Raw genomic sequence first — 26,978 nt, forward strand, 5'->3', positions numbered from 1 at the left:
TTTGGCTTATCGTCAGTCCACAGTCAGTCTTTTCAAAGTAATAAAGCAAATACTATTCCGGTAACAGGATAGGGAGCCCTTCAGTGGATAATTTGGGACCCCATACGGTGTATAGTTTATCTCCCTCTCTCTCTCTCTCTCTCTCTCTCTCAATCTCTTAAAGTTTCAAGTCATAAAAGTGGATTGCGAAACTCACGAAACTCAAGATACAAAAGGCGGTGTGAGACTTGTGTGACAGGATCCTTAATTACGAATACTTCCGTTGCGTGTTACATTGGTATCAGATTCATCTTGTCCACACACACCGCATCCTAGCGTGTCACCGTACCAGGTGCTCTCATATTCTTTTTCTCATTTGTATAAATCTGAAATTTGCTAATTTAAATTCAGAAAATGCTTTAAGTTGTGTAGTACAGGAGCATGGCATGTATATGCTGACCATGTTCAGGAAATTCTTCCTGGTATGGCTAGTATATTTCCCTGTGTGCTGTTGTTAACCACGCTCTCAGAGCTTCTGAGAGAGCCAGTGAAGGTTAGACTCACCAGGAAATTTGGGAGCAAAGCTCATTGGGGAGAACCAGGCCACGTTCCCTCCGCCGTGTACCCTTGGCCTGCGTTAGTACGGGCGTGCCTGTTGGTGCACGGTCCCGGAAGACGATAGAAGGCAGCTGTCCACCCAGTGAAGGTGGGAATGAGCCTGTGACTTGGGGCTACTCCGCCCAACACCTCTTCATCGACTTAAACCAGTTCTATTTGGTTGTTTTCACTCCCTTGTGGAGAAATCTGGCCTGTCAGACCCCTGACACTTGTACAAATAAAAATACTCCAAGAAATACAAAAGGGGGAGGGAAGGCCTTTACCGCCCCAGTGCTGGTGTCATTTCACTCCCTTGTGGAGAAATCTGGCCTGTCCGGCCCTTGACACTTGTACAAATATAAATACTCCAAGAAATACAAAAAGTATTGAGGGGGGGCCGGCTCTTTCTGGCCCCAGTGCTGGTGTCATTTGTATTTTCAGTATTTCCAGTATTTGTGTTGCTGATGTTGTTTCCATTGTTTAATAACAGTTAAATTAAGTGTTCGAAATATGTGTATATTGTCTTCCGATCTGTAGGTCTCCTCTAGGGAGGGGTCACATTGGTATCAGAGCCCGGTCGTCTCTCTTTCTCAAGAGGAGACACGGAGTTTTGAGATCAGAAGCAAGCACGAACACTTAATTCAATGGACAGCTAGGGCAACCCATTGGAAGTGCCGAATACGAGGGGCCAATCAAGTGCTTCACAGGATTCCGATGCATTGCATGAAAGGCACAAGCCTCTTGAGAGAGTCTATGACACTGCATATACAGGACAGCCATCACGTGGTAAAGAACCCATGCACGAGGAAGAGCCCAATGCATTGAGGGCTGAGTTGGAGCACATGAAGAGGCTCTTGCAGGCAAAAGAGCAAGAGCTGAAATACTTGCATGAGGACCCTCATGTACAAAGTGACATAGAAGCCAAGAAAGCTAATGCTATGGTGGACATGACTTTTGAGTCTATGGCTCAAGAAGTGGGTAAGAAGCCAAGGGAGTTGGCACTCTCTTATCTCATCCACAAGGGTGACCTTAAAGAGGGAGAGGATGGACAGCTTATGTTCAAGAATCCACCCCGTTTGCAGCATGGAGACCCAGCCTCTCAAAGGTTGAGATCATACTTGCATTAAGAAGAAGTATCGGTCACCTCTCGCCATGCATCCACTCCTCGTGGCACAGGAGGAAACAGATTTATGCATGCTCAAGGGAACAGTGGTCGACATGCAAGCCAAAAGATCTTGCCTATTGAGTTGTCTCATGGTGAGACAAGGCATTTCTCAACGACGTCACATGCAGTGTGACCACAAGAATGAAAGACCCATGTCACTTTGGCTAGTGAAACACCCATCATTGCCCATGAAGCTCATGCAGAGAGAGCTGCCGCGTTGGATAAGGGGAAGAGAAAAAGAGAAGAACATGTACCACATCCCAAGAAGCTCAAGGAGTTCAAGGCAGGGGACAAGTCCGTGAAATTTGATGCCTTTCATGGAGAGTATGATGCCTCTAAGGTGCTAGCTTTTGTGGCCCAGTTTGATATTGCTTTTAGTGATGAGGACTTCACTGAGAAGTCCAAAATTCATCATGCAAGCATGTTCTTGAAGGGGACAGCTGCCCATTGGTGGATCACTGAAAAAACCACCAAAGATCCCATTTGCACTTGGAAGAGTTTAAGGACAAATTTTATGCCCAATTCTTGCCTCCTAATGCGGAGCAAACTCTCACCCAAAAGTGGGATAGACTTGAGCAAAAAGATAATGAAAGTGTGCAGCAGTATGTCAATAAGTTTTGGAAAGTGTTGCTTCAGGTAACTCAATTTATGCAAATCTCCGAGGATGAAAGAAAGAGGAAGTTTCTCTTCGGATTGCAACCAGCTTATCGTTCAGGCATTGAATTGCACCCGAAACACACTCTGCAACAGCTTATAGCCTCTGCTCTTGCTAAAGAGCAATTGGTGCTCAAAATGAAGCAAGATCAAGGGGGTTCTAAGGGCAAAGAGAAGGCTGTCCCAAACCTGCAAAAAGGTGGACAGCCACCTAAAAAGAGCTTTCGGGAGGTCCAGAAGGGAGGTAAAGCTGAAAATACCTCATCCAAGGATCATGGGCCAAAGAAGAACAAATTTGGCTTGACCCCGAGCAAAGGGAGCAATATGCAAAGGAAGGGAAATGCTTTTCTTGTGGCAGCAAAGAGCATCTGTTTAGACAATGCCCTAACCGCAAACCAAAGCATGAGGACAAGCAAACCAAGGCAAATGTGCATGCAGTTCCCGATGTGCAGGGAAACACAGAGCATGATGGAAAAGAGAGGATGGTATGCAAAGCATGAGGTCATATCAAGGATCAGACCGCCCTATTTATGTCTGATGATTGTGCAACAGATAACTTCATCTCTATTCACATGGCAGCCGCCTTGGGTATTGAGGTTGAGGACATGGGGCCTCAAATTGAAACAGAAGCTGCCTTTGTTCGTAAAGAGGTGCAGGTTACCCCACTTATTGGGAAGTTGCGCATACATATCCAGGTTTACCTTGATCATGAGCATTTCTTGGTTGCACCACTTAATGGATGCGTTGTATTGCTTGGCAAGCCATGGCATCATAGGCTTGAGCCCCGCAAAGAGTACAAGACAAACAGGATTTCCTTTATGCATAGAGGCCGCATGCATGTTATTGATGTTGGCAAGGAAGGGGATTCTATCCCACTTGTATCTCACATCCAGATTAGTAAAGCAATGAAAAAGAGTCTTTCTGCGTACTTGGTTTTTGTTCATGATAGCATTGAACCAAGTCATCAAAATGTGGATGTTTGGACTCAGGATAGGCTGAATTTTCTGCATGCATATAAAGATTGTTTTGCTGATGCATTGCCAGGTGAACTACCTCCTCAGAGGCCCAAGGATCATCGCATAGATCTTGTGCCAGGCAGTTCTCCACCTAACAAACCTGCATATCGTGTGAGTGCCTTGTATGGTCTTAAGCAGGCTCCCAGGGCTTGGAAACAGAAGATTGATTCCTTCTTTGTTCGGACTGGATTTCAGAGATCGGTTGCAAATCCTAACCTGTATCTCTTTCGGGAACGCAACATGGTTACGATTATCATCCTTTATGTGGATGATCTCATTCTCACCGGCGGTCATGTGGAGCACATTGGTGTGACGAAGGCTGCCTTGTCAAAGGAGTTTGAGATGACCGCCTTAGGCTTACTCCACTTCTTTTTGGGATTGGAGATCTGGCAGACCCAGAGGGGGTTTTTTTGTCTCTCAGCAACGGTATGTTCATGGGTTGCTTGAGGCCTTTGGGATGGAGAACTGCAAGCCTATTACTTCGCCAATGGACCCAAACACAAAGTTAACCGTTAATGATCCTTGTGAGCCAGTCGATGCCTCAACAGTACCGGAAGTTGGTTGGTTCATTGATCTGGTTGCTGAACACCAGATTGGACTTGAGCTTCTCCGTGGGGCTGTTGAGCTCTTTTATGCAGACACCATTGAAGTCTCATGGGGACGCAGGATTGCGGATCTTGCGGTATCTGCAGAGTACGAAGGATCTAGGACTCTTTTACACAAGAGGGGATGGAGTCAACTCCAATGTTGAAGTGACTCAGATTGGGGAGGAGATCCAGACACGAGAAGATCTACTTCAGGATACAGTTTTACCCTTGGCTCAGGAGCAGTTTCTTGGAGCAATAAGCGGCAACCAACTATTTCCCTATCTTCGACAGAGGCAGAGTACCGGGCTGCTTGTGGTGTTGCTTGCGAGGTTGTGTGATTGCGGAGGCTGCTAGGCGCAAACCCCCAAATTTGTGTACCTGCAAATGTCTGGTACTTGATATTTGTGAAAGCAAATTAATTTACCTGCATAGCCGGTACACTGGAGGCGAGTAGGTACACGTGGAGGCGCACACTGTAGAGCAGGCGCCGTGGGTAGGTGTCTGTATGGCAACTTTTGGTTGCAAGGCAGGCTGTCGTCAGTCGGTGCTGGAGACGGGGTCGTTGGAGGGCAGCAGGCAGGCAGGCTAGGGATGGCAACACTGGCAAGGACCAGTCGGGTAGGAGATGGCAACAGCAAGCTGGTGTGGTGAGCGTTGGAGCCGGCGTGAATGGGTGGTAGACGGCAGCGAGGGCGACCAGCATTCAGGTCAGAGCCGGCATCAACGGGTCACAGCCGGAACACGGAAGGTCAACGAAGTCAACAAACACGGACGGTCGACAACGACGGACAATGAGTAGCTGTCAGAAGAAGAGACCCAAAAAAAAAGGCAGATTTCAGAAGATGCCACGTAAGGCATAGGTGTGGCGGAGCTACGCCCACTTGTGCTGCTGTAGAAAGAGCACCGCCCACGAGCTGGGCGGCGATGGTGTGCTGGACAGTATCATGGTCCGAAACGGAGGCAGAAAGGAGCGACATAGGGCTGACAGGGCGGTGGAGCAGGAATGGCTGCAGGACGGAACTGACTAGAACTGCCAGATGGAAACTGCTGAGCGTCGGAACTGTGTGGATGAGGCTGCCGAATAGCGACGGAAGTCCAATGGCGTGCAGGAGCAGGAAAGCTCTAATACCAAATGTTGAAACTCACACACAGTAGGGTTTCCTATAGATTAGGGTTAGCTGCAAAAAAGAAACAGGAAGCTCACACAAAAAGAGAGAGAGGGAGAGAGAGCAAGACCCAAAGTGTGTGGTGATCACTACTGCAAGTCAACCCTTGCATGTGAGTCACATCCATATAATATAGAAGTACAAGTTATATGAATAGAGTGTCCTTTCACACTTGATATGGTCTAGATCCTCTCCGTGGCGACCCATTTGTCAGGTCGCTCAAGGTTCCCCCTCCCAGTCAGTCTCTTTTGCCACCCCGGAAGAGATGTCTGATTGGTCATCACTTACACCACATGCCGGCCCCTCGGCCAATGTCGTTCAAGTCACAAGGTTGACTTTGGCCACTCTTCCAGAAGGAAGAAGAAACAAAGACCTCGACGAGGCTGTCACAACGTGTGACAACATCTGCCTTCATTCAGATCTGTCAGTTACCTGATAATCCTCCTCTGCCCATCATCGAAGCCCACCCAACTCTTCCCTATGGCCATCCGGTCACTTGGGTAGTTGACAATGGAGCTACACACCATATGGCACGCAATGTTGACATTTTCATCTCTGATCCTCTTGCTAAGGATGAAGTTCGATGTGGCATCAACACACTGATACCCATCAAATCTGTTGTTGGCACCATCTTATTTGACACTAACACAGGTCCCAACCAGGCAACTTTGGATAATGTTTATCTTGTCCCTAACTTGGGCCTTAAGTTACTTTATGTATCTCAGCTAAACCAACTCGATTGTGGAGTTTACTTCAACAAGCAAGTTGTCGAGGTAATTGATGAGATTGCTGGTCTTGTTGCTGCTGCCAAAGGTCAAGCTCTGAAGGATGGTTTATACCGGATGTCTACTTTTTTATCTGAACCATCCTCCGAGGGTTCTGAGTTTCATCGGGTTCGTGCTTATGTGACTCAAGCTCCTTCGAACACTAAACGACTATGGCACTATTGCTATGGTCATCTTCCCTATGACACTCTATGAGTTGTCTAGAGACCAGTTGGTTGAAGGCATACCACGCCTCAAACTGACAAAGGATGTCTGCCAGCCATGTCAAGCAGCATCGTACACCGTTCCCACATCATGCCACTCATCGTGCTCAAAGTATACTCAAGTTGATTCATTTTGATTTGAGTGGGCATTCTCCAACTCCCTCCTTGAATGGGTCTCTCTACTACATGTTGATTGTAGATGACTATTCGAGGTACGTGGGTGTATTTCTTGAAGCATAAATCAAATGCCTTCCAATACTTTTCCACGTGGGTTCGGTTAGTCGCAAACAAAATGGGCGTCTCAATTGGGATTGCTCGCAGTGACAATGGTGGTGAGTTTATCTCCCATCAATTTACCAAGTTCTTGCAAGAGCATGGCATTTAACGCCAACTCACCTCCACCAACTCCCCCTTACAAAATGGAGTGGTCGAGCGCAAGAACCGCAGCGTTATGGATATGCCATGCTCTTTGCAGCAAAGCTGCCCGAACGCCTTTGGTGAGAATCGGTCAACACTTCTGTATACCTTCTGAACCGTTGCCCCACGGTTGCTGTCACTCACAGGACCCCATTCAAGGCATGTTATGGCGAAAAGCCGACTGTTTCTCATCTCCGTGTATTTGGGTGTCGTACGTACACACACACTCCAAATGACACAAGGGGTAAGCATGAGCCAAGGAGTGAGTTGCTCATTTTTGTGGGCTACTCTTTTGAATCAAAGGCTTACAAAGTCTTTGATCCTAGATCAAACAAAGTCTTCGTTCGTCGAGACATTGTCTTTGATGAGTGGGATTTACTTCATCTTCCACAGCCCATACCACCCCAACAAGAATCTCCGACTGTGCCACATGAACCCAATCAGTCAACCATTACTCCGCGTCTTAAGGAGCCTTCCTCCTCCCAATAGCCACCCAAGGACCCTTTACCCGCTGGTACCACCAGACCATGCGTGACTCTGGCATGCTTCCTCGTGATACTCCCTTGGACGGTCCTCGTCGGTCCACCAGTCTCACTTCTCATGCCTCATTTGCCTCCGTTTTTTCCGTACTATGGCGCATGATGAGCCAACATCATGGAAAGATGCTATCAAACTTCCATGCTGGAAACATGCTATGGAACAAGAACTCGAAAGCATTGACCGTAATGGCACGTGTGGATCACCCTCGTCATAAGAAGCTCATTGGAACCAAATGGATCTTTCGCACCAAATTTAAAGCTGATGGTACCTTGGACAATGTGGGAAATGGTTGTTAAGGTTAGGGTTTTGGAAGGTACACCAACAGGAGGCGTGTGAGAGAGAGAGGAACACGCTTGCTCATATATTGATCATATAATAAAAAGGAGTACAATAGCCACATATAAAAGATGTGACCTAAAAAGTGTTCACATGGTCCGGTCATAAATAGTGCCAGGTGGACCAAACCACTTATGAACCTTTATAAGTGAAACTAAGCTAAACTGGGGGAAAAAACCTCCACTAACTGAAGTAAAAAGTGCCCCAGTAACCTACTGATGATCACTAGCACTCCCCTGGGTACATACACAGCATAAAACCCAACAAACCCCCCTGGAGTGATATGTGATCACTGTACATCATCCACCAAAAGGAAACAAATTCAAAGCAGTGCGGAATGCTTCGAATTTCGGACGTGGTAGTGCCTTGGTGAAGATGTCTGCCACATTCTGATCTGTAGGGCAGTAAATCAGACTGATATCACCTGCCTGGAGTCTCTCCTGGACAAAGTGATAGTGAATCTCAATGTGTTTCGTACAAGCATGAACACACGATTCCTGGCCACGGCAATGGCACTCTGACTATCAGTATAGATAGGTTTGGGCTCCTCCACTGCAATATCCATATCAGTCATAAGACGACGCAGCCATACACACTCAACGGTAGTAGTGTAGGCTGCTCTGTACTCTGCCTCACAAGACGAAGTGGCCACTGTGGTCTGTTTCTTGCTTAGCCAAGAAATACATGAAGAGCCAAGAAAGAAACAATTTCCACTAGTGGAATGTCTGGTATCAAAATCACCAGCCCAATCTGAATCGCTGTAAGCATATAGCTGCATGTCACCCCCCTCAGGATAAAGCAATCCAAGAGACAAGGTACCCTGCAAATACCGAAATACACGCTTCACAGCTTGCCAATGTGACAATCGCGGGTTGTGCATGAATCTGCTCAACTGAGATACGGCATACTGAATATCTGGCCGTGAAGTACACACAAGTAAATAAGGCACCCAACAGCCTGAGCATATATAGTGGCATCAAATAAAATACTGTCATCTTGTAGTGACAGTTTCATCCCAGGCTCCATAGGAGTGCTGATAGGCTTGCAATCCTGAAATTTGAACTTTTCCAGAAGTTTAGCAACATACCGAGATTGCAACAACCCAATGCCTCTGTTATCCTGCACAAACTGTATGCCCAAATAGTAGTGTACGAGCCCCAAATCAGACATGGCAAATGTCTGTTGCAGTATCTCTTTAAAAGCTGCAATTTTGTCATCATTTGATCCCATGAGCAAAAGATCATCTACATAAAGACTGATGACCAACAGATCTTTCTATTCTTTTTTTACATACAAAGTGGCTTCTGATGGACTGTTCACAAAGCCTTGAGTGAGCAGGAAAGCATCTATCTTTGCATACCAAGCTCGTGGAGCTTGTTTCAAACCATACAAGGCCTTTTTCATCCTGCATACCTTCCCTTCATGACCATGTTCTGCAAAACCTATGGGCTGATGTACATAAACTTCCTCCTCGAGGTCCCCATGTAGGAAAGCAGTCTTGATGTCCAACTGATGAACAACCCAACCACGATGTGCAGCCAATGCAATGACACTCCTAAGTGTCGACATACGGGATGTAGGAGCAAATGTCTCCTCATAATCAATGCCCTTCTTCTGTGCATAGCCCTTTGCAACTAGACGGGCTTTGTACCTATCAATGGATCCATCTGCATGTCTTTTCAACTTATAGACCCACTTAGTATCAATGGCTTTCTTGCCTTTGGGCAGATCAACCAAATCCCATGTTTGATTCTTTTGAATAGAATCAAGTTCATCCTGCATGGCTTTGTTCCAATGCACAGTGTCTCGTGCATCCACAAATGAATCAAGCTCATCATCATCCTGTAAACTAGCTGCCATAACCATATTTAAATCCATGATGTGTGCATGCTCATTGGTCCGTGTCTCCCTACGAGTACGGCCAGCAAGAGGAGCATCTAGATGGCTGTCCTGTAATGTCCTCAAATACCATCTAGGTATATGTCTGACCTGTGGAGCCTGTTGCCCCATATTTGGCTCAACTTCTGGCTCAATCTCCTGCTGAATTTCTGCACCACCTTCATGATTAGCTAGCTGCCCTGCACCCTCATGGGTTGGATCACCAACTGTGGAATGAAACTCCATAGGTAATAGGCCTTCAAACACATCATTTTCAGCCTGATTTGCATCATAACTAGCCATGGATAATTCTGATTTTTCATCAAAAACAAAAATACATTTTGTGGCTTTATCATCCAACTTTCTCCTCAACTCTTTGGGTATGTGTGCATATGCAAGACACCCAAAAGTACGAAAGTGTGATACCGAAGGCTTGCGGGCATGCCAAGCCTCAAAAGGAGTAATGGAAACCAATGCCTTTGTGGGACATCGATTCAAAATATGACAAGCACACATAACAGCTTCCACCCAAAAGACATGTGGTAGCTTCTTTGCCTTTAACATACATCTGGCCATCTCCATGAGTGACCGATTCTTCCTTTCTGCAACCCCATTTTGCTGTGGAGTATAAGGAGTAGTATACTGATGCTTGATACCTCTACTCTCAAGAAAGGAATTCAACATGTGTGACACATATTCCCCCCCTCGGTCAGAACGGAGGGTGTTAACCTTGCATCCTGACTCTGTTTCAGCAAGTGCTACAAAGGCCAAAAATGCATCATATACCTGTGATTTCCGTGTCAACGGATAGACCCAGCATATACGAGAGAAGTCATCAATAAATGTAGCAAAATAGAAGCAACCTCCTAATGACTTCGTCTGCATGGGACCACAAAGATCACTGTGTATAAGCTGCAACTTTGCAGTTGCTCGTAGAGCCTGATCACGTGGAAAGGAAAACCGATGCATTTTTCCCAAAATACATCCTTCACATATGTGATCTGGAGGCTTCTCCATAAGAGGTAGGTCTGTCAACATATTATGTCGTTGCATAAGCATAAGACTACCAAAATTTACATGCCCCATGCGAGCATGCCATAACTCCGCATCAACCATATCTGGAGTAAGAGTGAATGCATAATAAGCAAACTGATCCACTAGCTAAAATGTATCCAACTGATAGAGTCCATGACATAATGTACCAGTAACCATCAAGGTCAAGGCATTAGCTTTGTCTCTGACCATGCATTTGTCATCATCAAAGTTGACTTACATACCACAATGTGCTAAAGAAGAAATGGACAACGGATTCTTCTTTATCCCTGGTACATATAAGGCATTTGTAAGGCGAAGAATAGAGCCATCAATGGCTGTGAGCTGAATCTCCCCAATGCCACGAACTGGATATGAAGCATTATTGGCACACTGAACGGTCTTGCCAACAGGGGCAGGGCATACATTACAAAACAAGTCCCTGCGAGATGTAATATGCTTTGAAGCACCACTATCAAAATACCAAGTACATGCATGCTCAGTCACACTGAGTGCCTGTGAAGACCAAAAGGCATCATAACTGCATGTGTAGAAACAGTAATCCCTGTCTTCAACAAAGGAAGCAGTCTCCGGAGGAGCTTTAGAGGTATCTTTTATAGACAACCCAGACTCCTTCTCCTTCTCTTTGGCAATCCTCTTCCTACACTCTGTGATGTAGTGACCTGGCTTCTTACAGTAATGGCATTTGCCCTTCTTCTTGGGCTGTCCATCACCTTTCTTGGTATCCTGAGATGAACCACCATCACCTGAATTCTGATTTGAACTCTTTGGCTGAGACTTGCCTTTCCCTTTTTGACCTGTCACAAATGCTTGTTCAGCACTTGTGTTCATGTTCATGTTCTTCCTGATTTGCTCTTCCTGTAACAAGAGAGCAACAAGTTCCTGATACTTTAGGGGCTCAATAGCATTCCTCATGCTAAGGTTTAAAGAGGTAAGGATCTTGGCAAAGAGTTTAAGATGGTGGATACAAGCTGTGTCTCAGGAATAATCTCATCCACATTGATGAGTTGCTCTCTCAAATCCTACAGCTTGTTCAAGTGGCTAGACATATCATCTCCTTCATGCATCTTCTGGTTTTCCAGCTCTCTTTTCAAAAATGAGATCCGTGCCTCATTACGAGCAGCATGCATCTGCTCCAAACTCACCCATGCATTCCGTGAAGAGCCAGTTGAACGAATATGAGGTATAATAGATCTCTGTACTGACAATGCAATAAGTGATAAGGCTTTTGCATCTTTGGCATCCCATGTCTTCTGGGCATTTGTTCTTTGAACAGGCTGTGGCTGAACCGGTGCCTGTGCCTGTTGTCCTCTTCCATGTCCTCTTCCACGAGCACCCCCTTGGGGAGGAGTCTCTGGAGCCAATGGACCTGGACGTGGTTCATCACCACTAACAAAATCCCAAAGACCTTTTGCCACGAGCACATTTCTCAGCATGAAACTCCACAAGGAGTAATTCATGCCATCCAGCTTGTCTTCCTTAGACAAGTACGTGAACACATCACTCTGCTGTTGATTTGCCATTATGCCAGTGCACAATGTTGTACCTGTGTATCAAAAAACCCAAAAACAACAACCCTGAAAGCAACTGTACTCCACTGAATACAACTGACCCAAATATGCTTGCACTCTCAATCCTCTCAATGTGCAAAACAATGCACCACTGACTGAGTAGAGCAACAAAAGTGGCTCACACAGTGCCAAAATGCCCAAAAAATGCCCAAAATTTCTGTGCCCAAAGCCTTGCAAAAGCCTGTAGAGGTTTCTTTGCAAGAAAACCTCCCTGTATCTGCCAGAAAAATTTTCACAAAAAAACGCCCAAATTTCAAAACATGTAAAGCTTTAAACTTTACCCATGTGATTTTGAAGGTACTGGTCGGCTATAGGTTGTACGGAACAGCTGTCCGGAGCAGTGTACGGAGGTACTCGTCTGCTGTACGGAACAGACTGGTCGGAGTAGCTCTACGGAACAGCTTGCATGTACTCGTTTGCTGTCTATTGTACGGAACACTGGTCGGAGTAGCTGTACGGAACAGCTTGCAGGTACTCGTCTGCTGTCTGCTGTACGGAGCAGACTGGTCGGCCAGTGTACGGAGCAGTGTACGGAACAGTCGGCGCAATGATTCGAGGGCGCCGTCGGTGTCAATCTAGCGTCCAAAGCTTTGAGGTAACGCTCATGTTCCACACGTCGCATGGCTTCGTCTTACGTTGTTGGATCTCGAATGCACACATCTGCAACTCAAGCAAAGAGCTCGGCTGCGGTCGTGACCTCGCGAGAGGATCCCTGTGTCGAGGATCTGGAATCTGGGATACGGAAGGAGAGGGAGGAGGAGATGGAAAACGCGACGCTGGAGAACGGGTACGTTCTTCGAGAGCCTGAATCTGCGCCTTCTGCTCTTCCAACTTAGTCGTCTGGTCTGCGATTGCTCGCATCATATGCTAGAACATATCTATAACACTCAAGCGTGGTGCCCTAGCTGGGCTGCCTGGTGCACTCTGGTCCCAACGTTCTTGGTCTCTCTCGTCGTCGAAGCTCACCATAGCAGGAAAACGCACTTCCTTTCCGGAGCGCAATCTGACCATCCACTGTGTGTGTGGGAGACATCTGGAGGCTTCCGGAGGCTGAAGACCAACCGTCCTTCGAGGGACAGGAGTCACTCCGAAAGGGGTACTCCACCGGCGTCTGAAAACCAACCACATCAGCGAGAAAAAATTATGGTTTCTTTGCTAAATCTTTGCCCTTGAAGTAGGCTCGGATACCACTGTAACATCCGGAAGCTTCGGGGAAGATATAAATCTGAAAGAAAATATAGGAAAACTTGACCTTTCTTGGCTGAGAAATCTCTACCCTTGACCTACAGTCCTTCACCCCTTTGCGTTAGCAAGCCCTTGGTTGTCCTGGCCCTTTGGTTGCTTGAGCACTTGGTGAATTATGAGATAACTCAATGGGATTGTGGGCCTTGGTATTTATACTACATACTAACAACAGTCGGCTAGCATTAATCCAAGCGGCTGTCTTTATTCTGCCCACGACTGAATTATTAGCATTAAATGCTGAAATAATTCACATAAAAATCTGCGCATCTCTTCATGGCTGGCTGGGCATCAGACGCATGATTCCAAAGGGGTTGGGCATTGTTTTGCAAGCAGTTTGGGGACTGGGCAGCCTTTATGGGCTGCCCCATACATGCCCTATAGCCATATAAAGGCTACATATCCTATATGTTTTCCCCTAGCCTGCCCCTAGGGCTATCCTACAGCCCCTCCATGGCTGGTGGGTTCCGCCAGGACCTTCCTCGCCGTCATGGGGGTGGTTTTACACTATCCCCATGCCCACACAAAGACTTGGGGTAGCCCTATGGGCTGGCCCCTTTTCCTAAAAGCAAACCCTAACTACCTACACAATGATCTGGCATCCAGTACCATACCAGATACACAGAATCACTAACATCATTCCAGAGGGAGACTCACAGCGCAGACTGGCACTGTTTCATGTGCAGGACAATGCACACCTGACCTTGGACTCCAGTGCAGGACAATGCACACCTAACCTCGGACGACTGGGATGGATCCCTGGCTGACTCGTCGCGGACTGGGCTCACATGGGACCAGTTTACCATCCCAGGTCCTGCACCTTCTGTACAGATATGTCTACGTGGCATCCAAGTGCAGAATGCACGTGACACCTGCAAGAAGGAGGATGAAGATACGTCCCAAATTATCTGTTGTGCAACATCTCTATCCAAAGAGTGGGACTCTGCAGAGTGCAAGATCTGATGAAAATCCGAGACAATACTCCACCTTATTTGGATAAATATGAAATTCTCCTTGAGAATCTTGCAAGCATCTCAAACTGTCCCTATTGTGCATAGGTCCATGTGCTGAGAAAAACGATTTGTTGCATCTACCACCCATCTGTGTCCAAAATGCCTAATTAGCATGAAATGCAAACTTGACTCACCTATCTAATGCCACCTATAACTCAGCTCTAACAGTGGACAAAAGGTCTGAGATCCAAGAGGACGGAAGATGCTTCTCATATCCTTTGAAGCACAGCCAACCTGCGTCTGATAATTCTCTCCTTGTCTAGGGCCTCTTGTTTATTGGCCAAGGCAACAGAATGATAGTGCTAACTAGTTCTCTCCAAGGCCAAGAAAAGCCTCTCCCAGGGGTCGGGATGATCTCAAAGCCTCCAAATCTGTCACATGCACTCTGCACTGTAGTGCATGGTGACAAGATGGCTCATCATCATCAGTGCAACATTGTACACTATTAGTACCCTTTTAGGATGATATTTGTCGTAAGTCGTGACCCCATTGTAATCCTCAATCCAGGATAAGTCAAGCACGAGCTACGTAGGTCATTCTCAACCTTAGACAGTCAGACAGTCAGTCAGTCCAAGTCCCTTAACCCACTTGAAGAGATGAATTCATACATGTAGAGTCAGTAGAAGTCTTAGGGTTTGCATTAGAAAGCACTCTTCATAATGCATAGCATTCATCCATTGCATTTAGACCATGGCTGAAGCCTTAAGATACCATCTAGCATTCATTAGAATTCATCCAGTATTATTCCCATAATTTACAGCATTTTTGGGCATTTTTACATCATTTATATATTTTAGCCAAGATGGATGCAGTCGGCCAGCTCTGTAGCCAGCCGACCAACATCACAAGTCCATATAAATAGCTAAGCATATAATCCATTCATTCATTCATATCATAATCAGCATTGAAGCACTCAACGTTTGGAGCCTTCAGCACAAGGAGCATAAGCTTGCAGAATTCAACACATCAGCCTTCAGCGTTTTCCTCATCAGCATCTAGGAGCATCAACGCTTGAGCAATTCAACCTCCATTCAGTAAAACACAGCATCTACAGCATCAGCCTTCAATACCCCTTGCATTTTCAGCATTCATACAATTTTCAGCATCCTCATATGCATCGTTTTGCTACAGCCACTTGGTGAAGGTAAAACTCAGCATTCATACTCATTATCAGCATTCATACATAGTCTAGAACAGTCCCAATCAGCCCCTTCTCTCAACCTCACATTTGTAGCCTTCCTACATCCATTGGGAAGAGTGCATAGGCTCGAGATTGGTCACCATTGGTGCTTCTACAACCGTGTACAGTTCAGCCCAACTCTTGGTCCTCCGAGAACTTGCGTTTGGCTTATCGTCAGTCCACCGTCAATCTCTTCAAAGTAATAAAGCAAATACTATTCCGGTAATGGCATAGGGGGCCCTTCAGTGGGTAATTCGGGACCCCATACGGTGTACAGTTTCCATCTCTCTCTCTCTCTCAAATCTCTTAAAGTTTGAAGTCTTAAAGTGGATTGCTAAACTTGCGAAACTCAAGATTCAAAAGACAGTGTGAGCATTTGTGTGACAGGATCCTCAAATTACAAATACTTCCACTGCATGTTACAAAATCTAACTTCTAGGGAGGTCTCTACATCCTGATAGAGAGAGTTTGGGATGCAGGCACGCGGTACACCCTTTTCTGCTCCCAAATTCCCTGATGCACATGCGTATACCCAAGGATGCCAAAAAGCATGCTTTACGTGGCTCTTGCATAGCTAGTGGTTCTGCAAACAAAGAGGACCAGTACAGACTTTCCAGTCACAGAGTTCAATGTGGTCTTCCAATCTTGCAGAATCACGTCCCACCCATTTGAAGTCTTTCAATGTGGTCTTCCAATTTTGCACCATTCTTGTAGCATATGGACAGCCCACAATGCGGCCCTTAAAATGGCCTAGCACCACTTCCCAATGCGAGTTCACCCAAATTCCATAAGCCATAGTTTTCATGCTTGTACACACACACATGCACACACACACATATACAAACATACATATGTATGTGTATATGTGTGTTTCTGCATGTGTGCACACATCCTTGTGTGTGTACATGTAGATGTATCTGTATTTACTTTCTTCCATAGACCCTCATGTACAGACACATCCCTGTGTGTGTACATGTAGATGTATCTGTATTTACTTTCTTCCATAGACCCTCATGGTATCTTGGGATGTGTGTGTACATGTAGATGTATCTGTATTTACTTTCTTCCATAGACCCTCATGGTATCTTTTAGAACATTTTCTGTCATATCTCTGCTTCAACACCATGTTAGAAATAATTCTAAGGTATATTCTGGATACACTTGACTGGATAATTCAGACATGCGAATATGAACACCATTTCAGATATCTAATATGAAAGAAATTATTGCCAAAAATCAGACACTTGTATGTATAAGTGCAAATGAAACTTACCGTTAGAGAACAAGAACTAGAAAACATAAAACAATCTGGTGTCAAAGTATGAGAGCTAGCATGAGGTCTTACATTCATGCAGGCAAGAGAGAATGCCATGTCCTGCCATAGCCTTTTAAGGCCGTCATCATCATCATCATCATCATCATCAGATTCTGATGCCGCCTTCTCGAGCTTCTCAAATTGGAAAGAATCTGTCATTTTCTCACTACTGCTGCGTTTTTCTCGCTCAGGATCAACCTGATCTTCACCACCAAAGCACTGCATCTCTGACACAACCTTTAAATCATGGCCACTACTATGAGTGTTTGGGGTCCCGGCATCATCTGCACTAATATCTACATCCTGCTTTCTCGAGAGACCTGCATCAGACTTTGCAACTATGAAGCTTTGCACAAAACCAGGCGATCTCACCGGATCGATAACTACCCCATGTTGTGTCAATCTTTCTAAGAAAGAAATGAATATTCTAGAAGCCTCTGCAGCCTCTGGGCAAGGTGGCAGGGACAACTGCTGTAGCTGCATTTTGACGCTTGGAGGGGCACTGTGGTTCAGCACCTCTGTGTTGCTGCATGTCTTGTGAAGTTCACTACATGGAAAGGGAGCCAAGTCACTGCCATCAACAGTAGCAGAAAATGTCTCTGCTCCCAACACATCCTCGTCATCTCCATTCCAATCACTCATCTGATCTGTCACGCACCGTAGAAATGGTATGCGATAATGAAGAGCAGGTGTGAATACACCACTTGGCATTTCCGGCATAAGCGGCGGCAATGTGTCTCTCGATTCGGACCTTTCTATGTAACATAGCTTCTGGATGGGCGAGTCGCCATTCTTTGGGATTTTCTCGACAATCCTTCTGGCCTCATCAAGGGTGCTCTGACAGATCTGCAATTCATGGGCCAATGTGTCGCATAACTTCAATTTCTGTTTATGCTTTCTACCTGTCATAACCACAGTCCCATCTTTCAAATCTCAAAAAACTCTTCAATCCATCAATGACCTATTTTATTCTTCTGTATTTTTTAAGAAAAGAAAAACCATGTGTTTTATCTGATGACCTTAAATCAATTTCTATAGATATTCTCATTTTTACTATTGAGAATAACTGGCAGCAAAATAAAGAATCTTACTTATGAACACACATCATCAATTAGAAATCACCTATCAAAGAGGACATATGATGCAAATATATTTGAACTTTAAAACTTTGCATCTATTTATATAAGTGTGTGTGTACGTGTACATATATGTATAATTAGAAATCACCTATCAAAGAGGACATGATGCAGCTATATTTGAACTTTAAAATTTCGCATCTATTTATATAAGTGTGTGTTTGTGAAACACATGTGCATACATATGTATATGCATGCATACATACATACATATATATTACACAAGCTTGAAGCATGCATGCCCTTACATATAAACACACATCCATGCATACACATACATACATATTCACACACACACACACAAAAAAAACATGCTTTAGAGTACATTCAAAATTGTTTATGGGATTGCACAATGGGATTACAGAAAGGCAAGGATTGTTTAGGCTGTCATTTCTGACTTGCTTGGCAGATTGTCCTGCTCATGGCTATCAAAGATTCATTGTCATTCTATTGAGTTTTCCCATATGAATACAGTTCTAGTCTCTCTTATCCAAGCACGTCATGTTCCTATTTGTTATGTCCCAAGTGCCTAGCAAGGTTAACGGGCCTAGCTTCAGGTTACGTTAACCAGATTTTGTTGGGGGGGGGGGGTTGGTTTAGTGGTATTTATGAGGCATGAGCTATCACGTGCACGCCCGTGCCATGGCTAATCTCCAACATGAACAATCTTAATCCCTAATTAATCATCAGTTAGGACAGCATATAGGTCATCATCAAGTGTCATCATCAGCATCATCTTCATCAGAAGCATCAGTATCAGCACCATCATCATCATCACAAGCATTAAGGAGAAGCATAAGTGCCCAGTCAGCAGCCCCAACAGCAGTCAGTTTCCATCAGAGGCCTTAGGCAGCTAGTCGGCCAAGTATAAGGGAGGTGACAGTAGGTTTGGACCAGCCAGGGAATAATCGCAGCATTTATTAAGGCTTTTTCGCATGGCACCTCGTCCATGAGCTGGCCGACAACAGTTCTGCTGGCCGACCAGCATCCTCAACCAATACAAAAGCATAAGTCCTCATTTCAGTCATTCATTCATCATTCATCATTCTAGTAACCAGTAGAAGCTATGTAAGGGGGCAGAGGTCAACCCCTTTGGGGCTGACCAAGGGCCCAAGCATGTAAAGACTACCATGTCACCTTTTTGTACAATATTAAATACAAGAAAAACCCTAACACTGATCTCTCTCTTCTTCTCTCTCCTCTGTCTTAATCATGTTTAATCAACATTTTGTTCTTAATTAGGCTTAGGGCTATGGATCAGTACAGCAAAGGCTCCTGCGCATGAAACATTGGTATCAAAGCATTCAGGCTCAGCCACTAAGCATAGCTCCCAAGGAGGTGCACAGATACATCAGAAGAATGCAACAGGGTAGCAAATGGAGTGGTCTGCAAAACAGGCGAAGCTAGAGGAAGCATTCCTTGAGGGCATGTATGCAAAACTAGTATATTATTCAGCTCTCAGATCAGTTCCAAAGGCCTAGCAAGAGGCATGATTCTCGCAGGTGACCCAAGGTTGTGTTAAGGGTAAAGGAAAAGTAGGCATAGAGACAGCAGTGGAACAAATGCTCAGTTCGTCAGCAAGACTTGGAAGTGGAGATTGGCGTTCAGACAAAAATATCAGTTAAAGTCAAAGTCAAAGTCAAAGTCAGTTAAAGTTGCAGGTCAAAGTCAAAGACGATAGCAGTCCACAGAGGAAAGATGACATGTGTTCACCCCGCCGTCAAGTTTAACAAGAGGGTATGTCACGTGCACACCCATGCCATGGCTAATATCCAACATGAACAGTCTTAATCCCTAATTAATCATGATTCATCAGATAGGTCAACATCAAGTGTCATCGTCAGCATCATCTTCATCAGAAGCATCATCAGCGTCGGTATCAACACCATCATCATCATCACAAGCGTTAAGGAGGAGCATAAGTGCCCAATCGACAGCCCAACATCAGTTGGTTGCCATCAAGGGGACGTAGGCAGCCAATCGGCCAAGCATAAAGGAGGCGACAGAAGGTTTCAACCAACCAGGGAATAATCACAGCATTTATTAAGGCTTTTTAGCATGGCAGCTTGTCCAAGAGCTAGCCGACCAGCATCTGTAACTTGGTTGAACACAATGCTATCTAATACACTTAAATACACTAAGATTTAATGGACACTTGCTCAAATACAAGAAGTAAATTGGTAAATTGACAAGAGACACACAATGAGCCGGAACAGCCGACCCCTCCCTCAAATAAAGTATATTGAACTTGGGAGCATCAAGTACATAGTGTCATGGGCATTTCTAACCAAGTTTCCATACCAATGCATATGAATACAATATTGCAAACAAGTGATTGTCGTTGTAGACTTGCAATCCACACTACCCTCTCAAGTGCCCATGTTCCCTACCATCTGCTCTCTATTGTTCCACCAGCACATGGTAGCAACAATCTACAAGAGAGTACGTAGGACAAGAAAACACTACACAAGGTATGTGATCTTGTAATCCGGTTCCTCCCTCCTGCTACTTGCTTCCATATTTAAGCATTAAAGCTTACCAATTGCAAGTAGTGTCGATGACAACGGAAGTCTTCGCGATGGAAGTCCTTGGAGTGTTGAGATCTTCGATTTGTCGCCTTTCTTCGTGACAAAAGTCTTCAAGAGGATGAAGGGAACCTTGGGAAAGTTTCCCCTATGGTTCAGCTTGAGAAAGGAGAGCTGAAATTAGGGTTTTCAGCAAAAAGACCAGAAATTACAGCAATAAAGAGAGCTGTAATAAAGGGTTTTCAGCAAAAAGACCAGAAATTACAGCAATAAAGAGGGCTGAAATTAGGGTTTTCAGCAAAAAGACCAGAAATTACAGCAATAAAGAGAGCTGTTTTGATGAATTTCAGTCATTGGGAGTGTGTACGAGAGTGATTAGCATCCGGAATCACTCTTGGAAGCTTGAAAATCACCTTAGCAAGCTTGGAAATGGAGTTGGGAAGGAGAATGTGCAGAAAATGCAGCCCAACAGCCCTCATGAAGGAGGCGCCAATCTCTAGAGAGAGGAAGAGGAGTGAGGTGGTGAGTTGTCCAGTGTAAGTGGCAGGTAGGTGCTTTGTGGAGCAAGCTAGAGTGGACACACGGCTGGTTACTCCCTTTGTACTAAGGGGATAAGATCTGGGTGGCGGACATTGGGTTATGTCCACCTCGGAACATCAGTGTGTGTGAACACCGGGTTGGTCATAATTTATAAGTGAGTTTTGGTCGTCCAAAACTTAATGAAGTGTGTACACACTCACTTATAAATTAGTGCTAACTCCTAAGGCCAAGTTTATGACCAATACTTACCACCTGTCATATGCCACACAACCATGTCAGCAGACAGTTTCACACGCACGGTTCGCGGGCGGACGTCCCCTTACCCAAAACTACACATTGGTCAAGCAAGCATGAAAACAGCATGCAATTTCAATTGCAAGCAAGCACATAAAGATGCTATGCAATGCAGCATTGGTATGGACAATCCCCGTTCATGAGACTATACCAAAATAGACGTGCTCCAGGCAAGTACACGAGGTACCAGACCCAATGGAACACCAATCCACCAAGCATTTCCGGGCATGTACACGGAGGCACAAGTCCCAACGGAAAGCCAAGTCCACAGTATCACATGAGTGGCATCAATCCCCGGCATATACAACTGCCATGGACACCAGTCCAATGTACATACATGATAAGAAAGCACGGGTGGACCAATTGGGTGGCCAAATGGTGACGTCCCCCCGGCTTCTAAACAGTTGTCCGCAACTGAAAAGTATCCAAATATGTCTGAAGCGCATGCGGGCAATCTCTGAAGAACTCTTCATCTACCCATTTAGCATCAATGGGAAGATAGTTCTTAAACTTCACAAGGTAACGCCTCACAACTTTGCCTGCACAGCAAGCTTGCATTCCTTGTGATACAGAATCTGCTCTGGCTGCAAGATCTCCTCAAGCTCATCCACTTCTGGTGGATCCTCAATGACCGTTTCACTGGGCTCCGGCCCTACATACTTGCGAAGGAGACTCACATGACAAGCATTGTGTATGTGCCAATGACTAGGTAATGCCAATCTGAAAGCCACTTCATTGATCTTCTCGATCACTCGAAAAGGCCCATAGTTCCTGGTTGCAAGCTTAGGATATGCACCCTCTTTGCCAGGCCTCTTTGCAAGTCTTGCTTTGTCAAATTTCAGCAATACCCAATCATTCTCTTTAACATCCAATTGCCTTCTATACTTGTCGGCAGCCCTTTTATGCTTGTCTTGTGACCTTGCAATGGCTGTCCGCACCTGAGCAAATCAGTTGCAAATATCTCATCCTTTGTGCGAAGGATGGGTGGCAAAACCACCTTACCATAAACAATCTCAAACGGGGCCTTTCCCGTAGATGCATGCACCGTGTTGTTGTATGCAAATTTCACAAGCGGGTAAGTACTTCTCCCAAGAAGACTTCTGATCCGCCACATAACATTTCAAGAGATCCAACACGGCTGAATTTGCAGCCTCACTTTGCCCATCCGTTTGAGGGTGCTAAGCCTGCAAAAACAAACTTGCACATAAAACACTTCACAACACCTTCGAGGACCTGGAAAAGGAAAACAAACAAGGGGAGCTAGAGTGCTCCTGCAAACAGTACACGGACACCATGGTTAGTTAGTACGAAAGGTACGATACGGTACGGTACGATAAAATACGGTACTAATTGGTACCTTAAAATTTTTTGAGGTACGGTACGATATTAGTACGTTTTTTTTTTAAAAAATACTTCCTAAACTTCAAAATTGTAGACAAGAAGTTACAAAATAGTAGAACCATGAACATAATGTCATCATGCCATTAGAGTACAAAATTGCTACAAAAGGATAGGCCAAAAACTCATGGCATGGGCGACCGCCAACATGCGTACATACATGATACTACATACTACAATACATCATCGATGGGCTAGAAGGAGATAGATGCCCAATGCCTAGAGAGCTATAACATATCAAAAGTCTACATCATCACCAACATCTGCATGATCACTACTAGAGTGTCCATCAAGAGAGTTCTCTGAAGAGGACTCTTCGAAGGTGGACGAGACACTCTGGGGATCATTCTCACTAAGTAGGTTGCCATCATCATCAAACAAGGGCTCTCTAGGCAGTGGGGTATCATCATGAGGGGGCAATGGAATATCATCATGAAGGCGGGGATTGGAGCTCGAGGATCCCCGCCTCACATATGTGAGGAGGCCACCCTTTGCCGATGTCGAAGGCGGAGGCCTATGAACTCGAACTGCTCGACCCCGTCCATGCTGACTCCTGGTGCTGCGAGTATCTGCTGCCACAAGCTCACTATAGAGCTCCATGAAGATTGCCTCCTCCTCCTCATCAGGTTGTTGATTGACACTTGCAAAGTTTTCACTCGTCAAGGTGAAAGTGTCAACATTGACCTACACATTAAGGCACAAAAGTTAGAGTCTGTACAGTGTACACAAAACTTAAGTTATGAGTCATGACAAGTTAGAGTCTAGACTTGTCACTTACTTGCTTGGGACTACCCATACTAAGAATGCCCTGCATCATGCGCAAGTTAGTGCGGCAGTAGACCAACCGCTCCAACTGTCGTGTGCTCAGTCGATTGCGTATCCTCGTGTGTATGAGAGAATAGGAACTCCAGTTCCTCTCACATGCACCCGAAGAACAATCCTGGGCTAGGACCCTTAAGGCTATGGGTTGGAGATGCTCTAGTCCATACCCAAAATTGTCCCACCAAAAAGGGGGCTTCACAAGTGACTCCCTCCTCCAGCAAGTGGGAGACGAAAAGGAGGTTTGACCTCTCTGATCAACATAGCAGCCCAACTCCTCTAGAAAGGCATTGTGCTCATCAACTGGCACAGCTCGAAGCATATATGCATCCCGATCTTGTCGAAGCTCCCTATCGGTGCAAACTACTGGAGACTTGTAGGCTGGATGTACCAATGCTGCAAACCCGTGGATTGGTTTGTGCATCCACCTCCATCTCTTCTGTGCAATCTCCATGATTTGTGCTCGCTCCTCAGATGTAATGTCTGTGCAAGCCTCCAACTCCACAAGGGCAGCTCTAAAGAAGTGGACAAGAAGGCCCATGGTGGACCCCTCGCAATCTGTCATCCGCAAGAGCCTATAGAATGGAGTCATAGCAATGACAATTGCTCGGACTCTAGCCCAAAATCTCTCCTCTAGGCAAACGCGTTGCATGGCTTTGGCCTCTTCAGTGACGTGCTCATCCCAATCGTTCCACATGGTGGAAACAACTGTCTGGCGAAGGGCGGGCCTCACATCGTATAGACGCTCCAAAACCAGCCACATGTAGGCAAAGCGGGTGGCCGATGGCTTCTTCAAGTCAAGCTTGCTATGCTCACGAAACATAGCAAGCACCTTCACCTTTAGCATGAAGAAGTTGACAATAGATGTAGCTTGTTGCACAATCCTCTTCACCCAGCCGAGCTTCGCCACATCCTCCATGAGTAAGTCAATGCAATGACTCGCACATGGAGTCCACACAATGGTGGGGAATTCCTCCTCAAGCAAGCGGCCCATGCGTCGACAATTTGATGCATTGTCGGTGATGACTTGCACCACGTTTTGAGCCCCAACCTACATGGTAGATAAATCATATGAGTTGAGGGCTTTGCACAAATGACAAAATCAGCCACACTTAAGTAAAATAATGCTTACCTCTATGATCGCTTGCCTAATATGGCGGTAGATGAAACTCCCAGTTGTCTTTCTCCCCCTTCTCCCGGTGTCAACCGCACGCAAGAAGTATGTGCCAAGCGGGCAAGACACAAGGATGTTGATAATGCCACGCTTCCTTTGATCACTCCATCCATCTGTGAGAATAGAACATCCGTACTTCGTCCATGCGGCTCGAATCGGGTCAAGGGCTCGATCAATTCTCTCCTTCTCTTCATCAATCTTCCTTGTGCGCATAGCCGTGTAAGAGACCCCCGTCCACCCCTCACATGGGCCCACATTTGCAATCGCCGTCACCATCTTCTTCCATTGCTCCTTTTGGAGTACATTGAAGGCAAGATTGCATTCAATAATGGTGCGAGCAATCTCTATCTCCGCAAGGCGTTGCCGCTCCTTAAGGAATGCAACCGAACCTCTCACACTACCCGTGACTTGGTGGAGAGAGGGTTGCACCCCTTCACGCTCCACCACCCTTTGCCTTTTGCTCGGTGCGGAGGCGGACCGTGCATCCGTGGAAGTGGCAGTGGAGGATACACCAATGAAAGAGCCGGTGGCCGCTTCATCATGTGCCGATGGTGGTGCCGGTGGTGGTGCCGGTGCGCGTGTTGATGATGCTCCTCTACTTGAATTTGAGCCGTGGCTCATCTTCCACGAAATGTCATCGGCAATGCTTTGCGGAATCTCCTTGCATGGGGCAACTTGTCCCCCAATCTTCGAAAGGTGTTGGAGAAGCCTTGTTGTTCCACTAGTGTATGACTTGCCGCAATATCGGCATGTCCAATGATGGGAGTTGGACTTCTTGGTGTCCTTCTCCACATTGAGGCAATGCAAATCAAAAGCCTCATGCTTCTCCCGAGGCATGATGGATAAGAGAAGGGCTGAAGTGGAGTAGAGGAGAGAGCGTAGAGAAGATGAAGTATGGGAAGAGCTTGGAGGAAGAGAACTTGGAGTAGAGGCTCAAGTGGGTTGGAAAGAGCTTGGAGGAGGGTGGAGGAGGGTGGAGGAGAGGCTTGGAGTAGGGCTTGGTGCTTGAAGCTTGCTTGGAGTAGCTGGAGGAGAGGCTTGGTCCTTGAGGCTTTTATAGAAGGACTCAAGAGAGATGAAGGCAAACAACCAAAAAAAACGGGCAGAAAACGGCTAGAAAAACGGGCAGAAAACGGCTACTTCCAACGGACAGAAACGGCTACTTCCAACGGGCAGAAACAGGCGATTTTCGTACCTAATCGTACGGATACGTACGGTACCATACGGTACGATTCGTACGTACGAATCTGTCCGTACGACGTACGGAACTAAGCCTGACGGACACCGATTGGCCCCAAAACGCAGTGGCGCCCCTTGCGGTATTTCTTTAATTGATTATAAGAGAGCTTTGATTACAATAAGGCTAGAAACTCAGCCGTCACAGTAGAACTCCTGAAGCTTGCAAAGACCCTGCATCATGACTTCATATCCACTCGGCATCCACAAACAAGTCCAGCCATTGTTCACATCAAAAGACTCTCACACATTGAGTCTGCATACAAAAGCTTTCTCCCATGATCAAGCCTGCCACAACCATCCAGATCCTCTCACCCTATGAACAGCATCACACCCTGACACATCCAGTGCTTCTGCATCACAACAGACTCCCAAACTGTCTCCCAAAAGAGAACTCGCACCACAGCACAGCATACCATACAATCGACACACCTGTACCAACCCTCTCTACCTTCCAAGGATACTATCCATCTCTATCATGGATTCCCTGTCCCCTGCCCAATCAGTAGCAAGGTTGTACCAAACATGTGTCCATTCCTGTACCTTCTGCCTGCATGTGAACTATCTCCTGGAGAACCATAAACATGTTTCCTCGAGAAACCTACGACCTGTTTCCACGTGAAATCCTTAGGCATGTTTCCCTTTGAAACCTTTGTCCTGTTTCCATACAGAACCATTCACAGCACCATTCAACAATAGTGCCAACAATGGCATACATCTAGTTACATGTTCCCTCATGAAACATCTGGAAACATAGAGATGCCCATAGCTGTAGGTCCCTCTGTTCCTTTCCAGCAGGAAGAAAACAATATGCTCCATGAGCATTCAGCCATGCGAGCTTGCATCACTCCCATGCCAAGAAACACATTCAAGTGACCTGTACTTGCAACCAGAAACCCAAAACAGGCCATAAAAATCAACCCCAAGTCTCCTTCTAAGAGAGAGAGAAAAGCCCACGCGACTGTCTGTTTCCTGCTCAATCATGCATTTCTGCCCTCTTGCAATCAAGCCCACGCGACTGTGCCAAGAAGAGAGGGAGAACCCAAAAACGTGTTGTTCAGCCTCATGTACCTCCTGCAACCAACCCTTGTGCAACCAATCGGGAGAGAGAAATGAAATGAAATGATATATTAACGTCTTCAAAAGGCCAAAATGACCT

The 26,978-nt window shown here is 45.8% G+C and overlaps 3 protein-coding genes across 3 annotated transcripts in view; all 3 read right to left on the reverse strand.

Moving 5' to 3' along the window:
- Positions 1 to 26,978, reverse strand: part of LOC147620971 (protein CHROMATIN REMODELING 35-like) — a 53,471-nt gene that overhangs the window by 10,063 nt on the left and 16,430 nt on the right. Inside the window, exon 2 of the mRNA XM_086825263.1 lies at positions 16,728 to 17,599. Coding sequence (XP_086681389.1) covers positions 16,728 to 17,417 — 690 coding nt within the window. The 5' untranslated portion in view covers positions 17,418 to 17,599. The remainder of the gene's footprint in view (positions 1 to 16,727; positions 17,600 to 26,978) is intronic.
- LOC147620972 (uncharacterized) lies at positions 18,513 to 24,551 on the reverse strand. The gene is made up of 3 exons (XM_086825512.1): positions 23,369 to 24,551; positions 23,062 to 23,274; positions 18,513 to 18,569 (listed from the first exon to the last, which is right to left on the reverse strand). The coding sequence occupies exons 1-3, from the start codon at positions 24,401 to 24,403 to the stop codon at positions 18,513 to 18,515; spliced, it is 1,305 nt and encodes a 434-aa protein (XP_086681638.1). The 5' UTR covers positions 24,404 to 24,551.
- Positions 24,512 to 25,494, reverse strand: LOC147620973 (uncharacterized). Its single transcript, XM_086825264.1, has one exon. It carries the CDS (start codon positions 25,418 to 25,420, stop codon positions 24,512 to 24,514), a length of 909 nt encoding a protein of 302 aa, XP_086681390.1. The 5' UTR covers positions 25,421 to 25,494.

The sequence above is a fragment of the Cibotium barometz genome, chromosome 31 (assembly GCF_041138505.1).
Source record: "Cibotium barometz isolate CiBa-2024 chromosome 31, ASM4113850v1, whole genome shotgun sequence".
In the NCBI taxonomy this organism is placed as follows: domain Eukaryota; kingdom Viridiplantae; phylum Streptophyta; class Polypodiopsida; order Cyatheales; family Cibotiaceae; genus Cibotium; species Cibotium barometz.

Bases quoted from the DNA above. Each gene is read 5' to 3' on its own strand.
- LOC147620973 (XM_086825264.1), bottom strand. From the start codon at position 25,420: ATGCCTCGGGAGAAGCATGAGGCTTTTGATTTGCATTGCCTCAATGTG.
- LOC147620972 (XM_086825512.1), bottom strand. From the start codon at position 24,403: ATGGGCCGCTTGCTTGAGGAGGAATTCCCCACCATTGTGTGGACTCCA. The intron at 23,275-23,368 runs GTAAGTGACAAG...CTTAATGTGTAG, and splicing joins GTATGGGTAGTCCCAAGCAA to GTCAATGTTGACACTTTCAC. The intron at 18,570-23,061 runs GTGAGGCGGGGA...CTTCTGATGAAG, and splicing joins AGGGTGGCCTCCTCACATAT to ATGATGCTGATGATGACACT.